The sequence below is a fragment of the Oryza sativa genome, chromosome 2 (assembly GCF_034140825.1).
Source record: "Oryza sativa Japonica Group chromosome 2, ASM3414082v1".
NCBI lineage: Eukaryota > Viridiplantae > Streptophyta > Magnoliopsida > Poales > Poaceae > Oryza > Oryza sativa.
Genome location: NC_089036.1, coordinates 31,614,841 through 31,625,231, shown reverse-complemented (window position 1 = coordinate 31,625,231; position 10,391 = coordinate 31,614,841). Strand labels below are relative to the sequence as shown.

Genomic DNA, 10,391 nt, shown 5'->3' with positions numbered 1-10,391 from the left:
AAATCTTTACCCTTGATTCAATAATTTAAAAACACAATAGCCCGTATAGATGTATCAGCTGCCGTTTACTCTACGATTATACTACTACAAGTAGAACGTTGGGCGTCAAATGCTATCCAAAACGGGTGCCAACGTTCGAACGGCCCCACATGGAAGCGTAGCCTGTTCACACGGGGTGCAAGAACGTCATTTCCCTACGTTTTTGAATTCGAAACCGCATCCAGAGAGCCGAAGGTTCCTGCGGCGCATAGGCCACGTCCATAGGCCACACGCATCCTAGGCACTCAAGCCAAGCAACCAACGGTGATAGATGCGGGACGCCCCATGCACCGGGTCCACGGAGGCCTCAGACGCTCCGTTCCTTGTCACGTGATGTTAAGCATGGCCTGGACCGGGTCTATACGCCACACGCGGTAGAGAATGCCTACGGGGCTTAGCGCCACTCACCCACGGGTCTATAGACACGGTCTATGCAGACGATAGGCTAAAACATTTCGGGCGTGTGCCCTATTTTTTTCAATTTCGCCGGGCGGGCGCTTCTCCCTCTCACCCATTCGTCATTTCGCAAATCTCTCTCTCTCCCTCTCCACGCCAATCTCTCTCTCGAGGAGGGCGATCAAGCCCTAACCCTAACGAAGCCCCCCGCGACGCCGCCATCCAGATCCCCGGAGCCAGAGGCATTGCTCGTCGTGCCGGGAGATTCGCCGATCCGCCAGATCGGCCTGACCGAGGTGAGTTTTTTGGGGGCTAATTTTAGATTTCTAGGGTATTTTTCCGTGAGCTGTTGGTCTGATTCGTTTTGGGGGATTCGTGGTTAGGGTTCCGATGGAGGGTTCCGAGGCAGCGCAGCAGAAGGACAGCGTGAAGGTGGTCGTCAACATCCGACCGCTCATCACGCCGGAGCTCCTCCTCGGCTGCACCGACTGCGTCACCGTCACGCCCGGCGAGCCGCAGGTATCGATCTGTTTGGGGACTAGTTTGTCTGGTTGGGTAGGATCGAGTGGCCTGGGGGACGCGATGCTTCTGGGATTTTGAATTGGGTGCATATATGCTAGTATAAATTGGCGAATGATGTGACAGGCCTTGGGGTTTTTAGCTAATTCGATGATAATTTGGGTAGAGTGGCTTGGCAAGGGCCAACGGTTTCTTTGCTGGGATGGATAGTGAAAGATCTATGCTTGCGCTTTGCTGATTCTGAGCTAGTTTGAATAATATCTTTAATATTATAGTTTTACCACTCGCAACTCCTATCCAGATGTCTAAATCCTAATATGAATGCTAGTTAAGAATATTGTAATTTTACCTGGACTTTTGTATTGTTAAAGATTGCTTCAAGGCCCAACTGGTCTGACGATGCCTTCTGTGCTATTGTAGGTCCAAATTGGCCCACATGTCTTCACGTATGACCATGTATTCGGCAGCACAGGCTCTCCTTCCTCGTTAATATTTGAGCAATGTGTGCATCCTCTCATTGATTCATTATTCCGTGGATACAACGCTACAGTCCTAGCTTATGGGCAGGTGCAAATTCTTTAGTATGGTGGCACTAATAATGATGCTAGAAATGTTTTTTTAGATAATTGTTTTGTGACTTGTATTTTTCCTCTAACAAAATTAGACTGGCTCCGGCAAGACATATACAATGGGTACTAATTATACTGGTGAAGCTAATTGTGGAGGAATAATTCCTCAAGTTATGGAGACAATATTCAAAAAGGCCGATGCATTGAAGGATGGCACAGAGTTTTTAATTAGGGTGTCCTTCATTGAGGTATCATACATGGTGGCATCTATTGTTGTTTTGCCAGTTCCAACTGCCATCAGTTTCATTCGTGATAACATTTTTGAGATCTTTTGTGTGCACTCCAGATCTTCAAGGAGGAAGTCTTTGATTTGCTAGATGCAAGTCATGCTGCCCTCAGACTTGATTCAGGGTCTGTAGCCAAAGCAACTGCACCTGCCAGAGTGCCAATTCAGATTAGAGAGACTGGTAATGGCGGCATTACACTTGCTGGTGTGACAGAGGCTGAGGTGAAGACAAAGGAAGAAATGGCCTCATTTTTGGCACGTGGTTCTTCCTCGCGTGCAACAGGAAGTACAAACATGAATAGTCAGTCAAGGTAAGTTACAAAGGAATGATAGTATGCTTATTTAAATTTACAGATTAGTTTATGCAATTTCTTTATGCAGAGATTATTTTTCCTTCATTGCTTCTGGGGTTCTTGTGCCATGTTTTTACCATTTAAAAGGTTATAAATACAATATTAGCACTTCATGCATAATGAAACTTGCACTCGTTAAGCTGCATGCATGTTCTGGTTTTGCATTTTGTATTTCTGCATAATAGGTATAGTTTTGCATGATATATTTGCATCGACGTATAGATGCCCAAAAGTATGTGTTTTTGTTATCAACAAAAAGGATTGGGTATAACTTTATTGTACTTCTTGACATTATTGGAGCCAATAATATAATTGGTTAGCAATGGTAGTATGAGACAAGTAGGTGTTTTTTACAAGTCCATTTACTATTTGAAAATTTGCCATTAGGTCTGACAATTCTTTCTGTTGGAATGACAATTTTTCTTTGTAGCCGGTCTCATGCTATCTTTACAATTTCAATGGATCAAAAGAAGACCTCGAGTGCCTCTGACAAGTTATCTAACGATGACTATGATATTTTGTCCTCAAAGTTTCATCTAGTTGACCTTGCGGGTTCTGAAAGGGCTAAACGAACAGGAGCTGACGGATTACGGCTTAAAGAAGGTAAGGACGGATTTACCTATTAAGTTGAGAATATAATTGGGCATCTGATCTGAACAGTGTTCTATATATTTTGTGGCTGCAGGAATACACATAAATAGAGGCCTTCTAGCCCTTGGCAATGTCATTAGTGCATTAGGCGATGAAAAGAAGAGAAAAGAAGGAGCATTTGTCCCATATCGGGACAGTAAATTAACACGTCTTCTGCAGGTATGGATCCTAGTTATGTCACAAGCATATTAAATACTCAAATCCACGAATTACTGGACATAAAAATATGCGATTACTTTGGACCTGATTGCTCTGTCACAGTGGCACGTTTGCATCATGCTCATTACTATATTCAATTTTTTTTGCAGGATTCGCTTGGAGGAAACAGTAAAACTGCTATGATTGGTAGGTATATATGTCTTGATAGTAAATGTTGTATTGGTAGTATCTTTACTAAAATCCATCTTCTATGTTGTTTATTTACCTGTAGCTTGCATTAGTCCTGCCGATTCAAATGCAGAAGAAACCATAAACACACTCAAGTATGCCAATCGTGCACGGAACATTCAAAATAAAGCTGTGGTATGGTCATTCTCCTTAAAGGTATGCTCACAGTATTTTTTCAGTTGATATAATTTTCCCACTGTGTCCTATGTGTAGATAAACCGTGACCCAGTTACAGCAGAGATGCAAAAATTAAGGAGTCAGTTGGAGCAGTTGCAGACTGAGCTCCTGTTCTCCCGCAGTGGGAGTGCTGCTCTAGAAGAACTGCAGGTTGGTTTTGCAGATCTGCAAGGTCTGGTTGAATTTATCGATTTATTGTCTAATTTTGTTTATGCGTCTTTCAGCTGCTGCAACAAAAAGTGTCTCTACTTGAGCTAAAAAACTCAGAGCTTAACCATGAGCTTAAGGAAAGGGAATTGTCATATGAACAGTTGGCACAAAGTGCACTTGCCGCCCAGGTATTTATGATTGATTCCTGTACCCTGGTTTATCTAAGTGAAGTTCCAATATACTTGTGCATAACATTATTTTGTAGTACTACATATGAGTTCACATTGCTAGGTGATGCTGTATATAGGTGTATTCTAGATCATGTAATATGTTTCTCTGGTAACTATTGCAATTAGTATGAAACACATGAAAATTATCTGTAACATCTCTAGAACAGAATGTAGCTAGTAAACTAACATGCAAACTGTCTAAAGAAAGTAGGCGTGAATAACTCTGCTAACAATAATATGTTACAGCTTGAAAAGGACCAGTTGATGTTGAAGATTGAATCAGCACGCAATGGGAAATCATGGGATGACATTGAGAATACTGATACTGACCAGGTATGTCCACCCATCTCCTGCTCTTCAGATTTGTGGGAATATTTCTTAAACAACGTAATTGAACAAATTTTTACATATGCTTTTGTTCTGAGCAGGATGTGGAGGTCATGAAGAGATATATTTTGAAAATTCAGCAGTTGGAGAGTGAACTGACAAGGCAAAAGTTCTCTAGTACCTGCAAAAATGATTTACATGATCGGTTTGCCATGGACAAGGATTTGCTTCTCGATGACTTGGGTTCAGGTTGTGAAGTAGGAACACCTGATGCTTCAAGTAAGTAAAAGGAAGTCAGAATTACTTTCATAAAATGCGGTTGTTATACTTTTTTGAATAAGTAGCTTGTTCTAAGTCACATTTTACAATCTAGTGACTTCTAGCACTATATCTAGGATTATCTGTATGACATGTTGATTCTTCTTTTAACATGACCACTTTATGTTGTTTTAGCTTTACACTTGTTCACACGAGATTGGTGTTAATGCGTAGAACATTGAATTGAAAGCAGGGCTTTTGTGCATCACACAGTCACTTTTGAGTCTGCGCTCTATGATATTAGCAGTGAACTTGCCTGTGGTGTGTTCCTGTGTACATCAGTATAGAATAATATACCACTAATTAACTTACTGAAATTAACAGTTCCAAAGAACTGTAGAATTTTTCGCACCAAGGACTAGGGTTTCAAGTACTGGTTTGTATGGAGTTATTGGCCCCTAGTGAAATACAGTAACGGGAAATTGGATCACTAACTGGTTACTGCCCGGAAAACTCTAAAATTAAAATTTGAACATTCTAAATCTAATATAGGTGCCGTAAACTTTAGAATAACTCCAGTACCTGCAGGTGAAGCCGATGAAGAAAAGGAAAGAGACCATTCATCCATGCAAGACAAACTTGATAAGGAACTCCAGGAACTAGATAAAAGACTTCAGCAAAAGGAGGTACAATTTCCCCTTCTTAACAAGTGTTGCTGTTCATAGACAAGGCTACAACAATTTGACTTGGTCTAAACACTTTTTACATGAATTTGATTATTCTAACACTAGCTTTTAAGTTATATGTATATGTATATGTTTTGATTTATCTCACTCATCCATGCCATCTGTACACCTTTTTTTTTTCGAACAACTGACTTTATATCACATCTATGTGAAATTTTTTTACGTTATTCTATTGTTTGATTCACGGGGAGTGTAATTATATTCCATTTTCAATTCCAAAAGGCGGAGATGAAAGAATTTGCAAAAAGTGACACCTCTGTTCTCAAGCAACATTACGAGAAGAAGTTAAATGAGATGGAGCAAGAAAAGAAGGCTCTTCAGGTTTATTTGATTAAAATGGACAATTTCTTAACTTCTATCTTTAAAGATTAGTAACCCTTTTTTTTGTTTTCAGAAAGAAATTGAGGAACTTCGTCATGCATTAACCAATATTACTTCTTCTACTGATGAGAGTGCACAAAAACTGAAAGAAAACTACCTTCAGAAGCTGAATACACTTGAATCTCAGGTGCGCACACACTATAACTGCCTTTTCTCTTCCTCAGATACTGATTGCCATTGTTTTGCAGGTCTCTGAGCTAAAAAAAAAGCAGGAAGCTCAACAGCAGCTAATACGACAGAAACAGAGAAGTGATGAGGCTGCTAAGCGCTTGCAAGAAGATATTCATCGTATAAAATCTCAAAAGGTTTTCTCCTCACAGTTTCCTAGAGACCCAAACATAGTTTAGCTTTATATTCTGACATATCCTCAATATGTGTTATGTTAGGTTCAACTTCAACAAAAGATTAAGCAAGAATCTGAGCAATTTAGATCTTGGAAGGCTGCTCGGGAAAAGGAAGTTCTTCAGGTATTTGCTCTTTCTGCTTGCAGTTTGAATTCTTGGGAAATCCAAAATTTTCAAAAGACTGGGGTGATCACGTGATATTTCTGTTAACTAGCTCAAGAAGGAAGGGAGAAGAAATGAATATGAGATGCATAAACTCCTGGCCCTAAATCAGAGGCAGAAAATGGTTGGATTTCTCAGTCATCTCCCTTTCTAGACTTTCTAGGTAACATGAAAGTAATACCATTCTTCTTCAAAACATAGGTTTTACAGCGGAAAACTGAAGAAGCAGCAATGGCTACGAAAAGACTGAAGGAGTCGCTTGAAGCAAAAAAGTCCACCCGTGACACATATGGTAATAAGCTGAAAACATCGACTAATTTTATTTCCCATTCAGATTACTGTGCACTTGTGAGCAAGTAATTCGTAAATACTGCCTCATGGTTGAAAATTTATTTATTTTTTAAATTTTCAGGAAGTGCAAGCGGTTCTGGGATTCAGGTATTATCACTGAAACTTTGATTATTTTTTGTTTGCATATATAGAAACTAATGCTTTCCCATTGCATTTCATCTGAAATATTCTCTTGATATGTCATTAGGCTTTAATGCGGGCCATTGATGATGAACTTGAAGTGACTGTAAGGGCATACGAATTGCGTTCGCACTACGAGCGACAAATGCAAGAGTAAGTCTTTGTCTTCATGATGGATGGACTTCCACAGGGTACATTTATTTTTTTTAGGTATAACACATTCATGTATCAAATAAATGGGTTTCAGTACCTTAATTACAAAAGGTAGCCCCTAGAACTCGACGGTATGGATACAGCCTGAGTTAGGTCACATGATGTTTTTTTTTTTTTTTTGGGGGGGGGGGGGTGAGCTTAAGCTGCCATTGAAGTTAGGGTGGTTGGTCTTCTTCGCACATCCAGTTGGACTTCTTTTCTCTTAATAATGCAATGGCACACAAACTTTTGCATATTCTTTTTTTTTTTTTTTGGGGGGGGTGAGCTTAAGCTGCCATTGAAGTTAGGGTGGTTGGTCTTCTTCGCACATCCAGTTGGACTTCTTTTCTCTTAATAATGCAATGGTACACAAACTTTTGCATATTCCTAGAAAACTGTCTTGATCTTTTCATCTAAATTTTAACCAAACTTCTTTTGTTTCCAAAAAAAAAAACCTTTTGCTTTGAGCCAATCCACAATACATCATTCTGATCAGTGCAGTTCAAATAATTGTTCCTAACTTTCATTCTGGTTGAGAAATTGTTTCTCATTATTCTCCTCTAATATCATTTTGTTTTTCTTTAACAGGAGAGCAGCAATCTCCAAGGAAATAGCAAAGCTGAAAGAGTGTCCTCAGGCTATGTCTCCTAGTGCTAGAAGTTCTAGGATATCAGCGCTAGAAAACATGCTGTCATCATCCTCTAGTGCAATGGTGTCTATGGCTTCTCAACTGTCTGAAGCGGAGGAGCGAGAGCGTGCATTCAATGGTAAGGGCAGATGGAACCATGTAAGGTCCCTTCCTGATGCGAAGAACACAATGAATTACCTTTTTCAGTTGGCATCATCTTCAAGGTATGTCATACTTTGCTTTCTGAAATGTTTAAATCCTCTTAACATTTTCTTTGGTGTTTCTTTTAATACGAATAAACAACCCTAATTTATTGATGCTGTTTTTATTTGATGCATGTTGCCTATAGATGTCAACAACTTGACAAAGAGGTGATGTGTAAAGAGAAAGAACACCTCATTTGTGACCTGAAGGAAAAGGTGGTTGCACTTAATGGTAGAATCAGACAATTAGAAACTCAAGTGAAGGATTTGAATAACCAAAATATGCTGGTAAATATTCTGTTAATTTTGCAGTCTGGCAAATCTGATTACATTATAGCAATTTTCATGATGCATTTCACCAGTATATGTTTGATTGAATCGTGTGTGTGCTTATACTTTTTCAATCCACAGTTATTTACTGCTATAAGTGAAGCAAAAAATCCTGTTGGCACTTCCAGAAAGGGTACTGTTGGTTCTGAAGATGGTCAACATTATGCTATGCGAAAGGTATTTTTTTTGTATCTTGGTTCATCTAGATTATATGTGGTGATATCCAAAATGCACTAGATCCATATAATCCTTGTAAAGTGTGTCTGACATCTTCCCTTTTGCATGTAGAGCATTCGAGCTTCCCATAGTTTACATTATAGTAAGAACAGCTTCTTGTGGTCTGATGACATGGATATATCAGATTCTGAGAAATCGGAAGGATCTGATGCAGATTGGGAAGCATCTGATGCAGACTACGGAGCATCTGATGCAGATTGGGAATGTTCGAAGAAGGTCAGAAGACGTCGGCAAACAGTGTCCAGCCATCTGAATCCTAACCCGGGTAGTGGTACTACACAAAAAAGTGCAAAATCAGAAATGGCCAGTCAAGAAAAGTCTACTTCACTGGACCTTGCTCCACAGTGCTGCTCATGCTCGAAATACTCATCCTGCAAGACCCAAAAATGCGAATGTAGAGCTTCAGGTTCACATTGTGGGGGTGATTGTGGATGTATTACCTCCAGGTGTTCTAATAGGGTGGATATGAAGGAAGAAAAGGAAGGTGGTGGGGTGGTTGAAGTATCTTCTTCAGATGATGTGGATGATGCAAAAGTTCAGGAAATTGTGAAGGAGGGCGTCATGCTTCTTGAGAATTCTATGTCAGAGAAGGAAGCTCAAGAGACAAAATCAAGAAAACCACTGGCTGATATTGGAAATGGTGTGGTATGTGCTATGCTTCACTCCAGGCCACATTGTCTTGTTGATTAAATTTGCATATCTTTCAATGGATATAATTAATCATCATCATTATCGTGCAGTTTTCCATGTCACAGAAATGCCTCATATTGCTTCACACTCCTTTCAGGTGAAACAAACTGGGGCAAAACCAAAGCAAAGGAAGAATTGGCGCAAGTCTACCGTTCAGCTCGTCCCTTCAGCGCCACCTCTCCCACCCACGGCGCCGCAGAACACCGAGCCGGTTCCACGGAACAGAGACATACCCCTCAGGCTGCCCCGAGCAATGTCCTCACCAGCTGTGGACAGCATCCCTCTCACGGACCGCAACGCCGCGAAGCCTGACGAATCCATGAGCAGCAACAAGGAGAACGTCACTGCCGTTCGTGCGAGATCTCCTGCTCGGCCGAGAAAGAACGCCAACGAGAAAGAGAATCACTTGCGATGATTAGTTGATCAATTGGCTCACTCGAGCCTGTGAAGCTGCAAGCATCCAACGGCTTTGTTGCGAAGCCTTTTGATGTTACTTGGTGGTGGGGATGCTGCCTCGGTGTCCCTCGGCATGGCCGGCTGCGGAGGCAAATAGAAGTGAACCTCTGGAGTTCCTGTGAACTGACCCGCTCGTGATGCACCGTTGTTTCACTTTGTTGTCTTTTGTTAAGCTATGGCTGATCACTCAACGTTGAATGTAGACACTTTGTACAACTCTTGTTGAGATGAATTAAGTTGGTTAATTTATCTCATGGTAATGGGTAACATTTCCATCAGTTGGCTCGCACTTCATCTTCGCTGCCTTAGCCTATCCTAGTTCCTTTTGAAAAAAAGTTTATTTGTTTTCAGTTACTTCTTTCAGTATGGGTAATCTTTGGGCTCGCTGTTTTGCCTTGGACCGTGTCCTGGGTTACCATGTTCCTGTATAATTGCTTAGTGGAATTTAACTTGCATTACAGTAGTAAATGCGTAACCAATCCCACTAAAATGCTGCCAATGTAGGAGCAAATTGGCTCAATCTGCTGATCAACAATGGAATTCAAAACATGATAATTTCAATATTGATAGAAGAACTAATAGTGTGTAGATACCCAACACGAGACATTAAGCGAGCACTCTAAATTCACTCCTCTAGAAATTAACCAGCAAATGCTATGAGTCTGCAAAAGATTTTTTTTTTTTGAAAAAAAAATCCCTCTTAACCCTATGTATCTCATTTTTGATTTTTTTTCCCTTAGTGTTACTCCCTTTGTTCTTTGTTATAGAATAAACAAATCTAGTACTAAAGGATGTATCACATCTCGTGCTTTATTTATTTGGGAATAAAGGATGTATCACATCTCGTGCTTTATTTATTTGGGAATAGATGGAGTAATTGTTAAAGCTATATTAATGATGTTGTCTTGGTCTTAGTTTATTCAAAAGAAAATAATTACCTTGTGAGTTTTGATTAAAAAGCCAATTATTTTATAAATGAAATCAGTAATAGTAGATTATTGACATGGAGTTGAACCTACCTACTATCATCTGTCATCTGTGACCAGTTTCTCGTAATATAAGGCAGCAGCGACTAGTGGCTGTGGTTCAACAGATACATCTCGGACACTGTTTTAAATCGGCGATTGAAATGAATTCCCTCTTGTTTCAGTTTGTAGGGACTAAAGTTGTCAATTTCTTTTAGCAGAAAGATTATGGTCCTTGAAAAAA

General features: G+C 40.1%; 1 protein-coding gene across 1 annotated transcript; it reads left to right on the top strand.

Moving 5' to 3' along the window:
- Positions 1-548: 548 nt before the first annotated feature.
- Positions 549-9,471, top strand: LOC136355316 (kinesin-like protein KIN-4C). The gene is made up of 27 exons (XM_066307724.1): positions 549-731; positions 819-954; positions 1,375-1,521; positions 1,619-1,771; positions 1,870-2,120; positions 2,593-2,765; positions 2,848-2,972; positions 3,122-3,158; positions 3,244-3,335; positions 3,414-3,527; positions 3,602-3,715; positions 4,004-4,090; positions 4,186-4,363; positions 4,931-5,028; positions 5,311-5,409; positions 5,483-5,596; positions 5,658-5,774; positions 5,856-5,936; positions 6,028-6,099; positions 6,177-6,267; positions 6,388-6,413; positions 6,514-6,599; positions 7,227-7,490; positions 7,616-7,757; positions 7,881-7,976; positions 8,088-8,681; positions 8,824-9,471. Exons 2-27 carry the CDS (start codon positions 826-828, stop codon positions 9,139-9,141), a joined length of 3,798 nt encoding a protein of 1,265 aa, XP_066163821.1. The 5' UTR covers positions 549-731; positions 819-825; the 3' UTR covers positions 9,142-9,471.
- Positions 9,472-10,391: the final 920 nt, after the last annotated feature.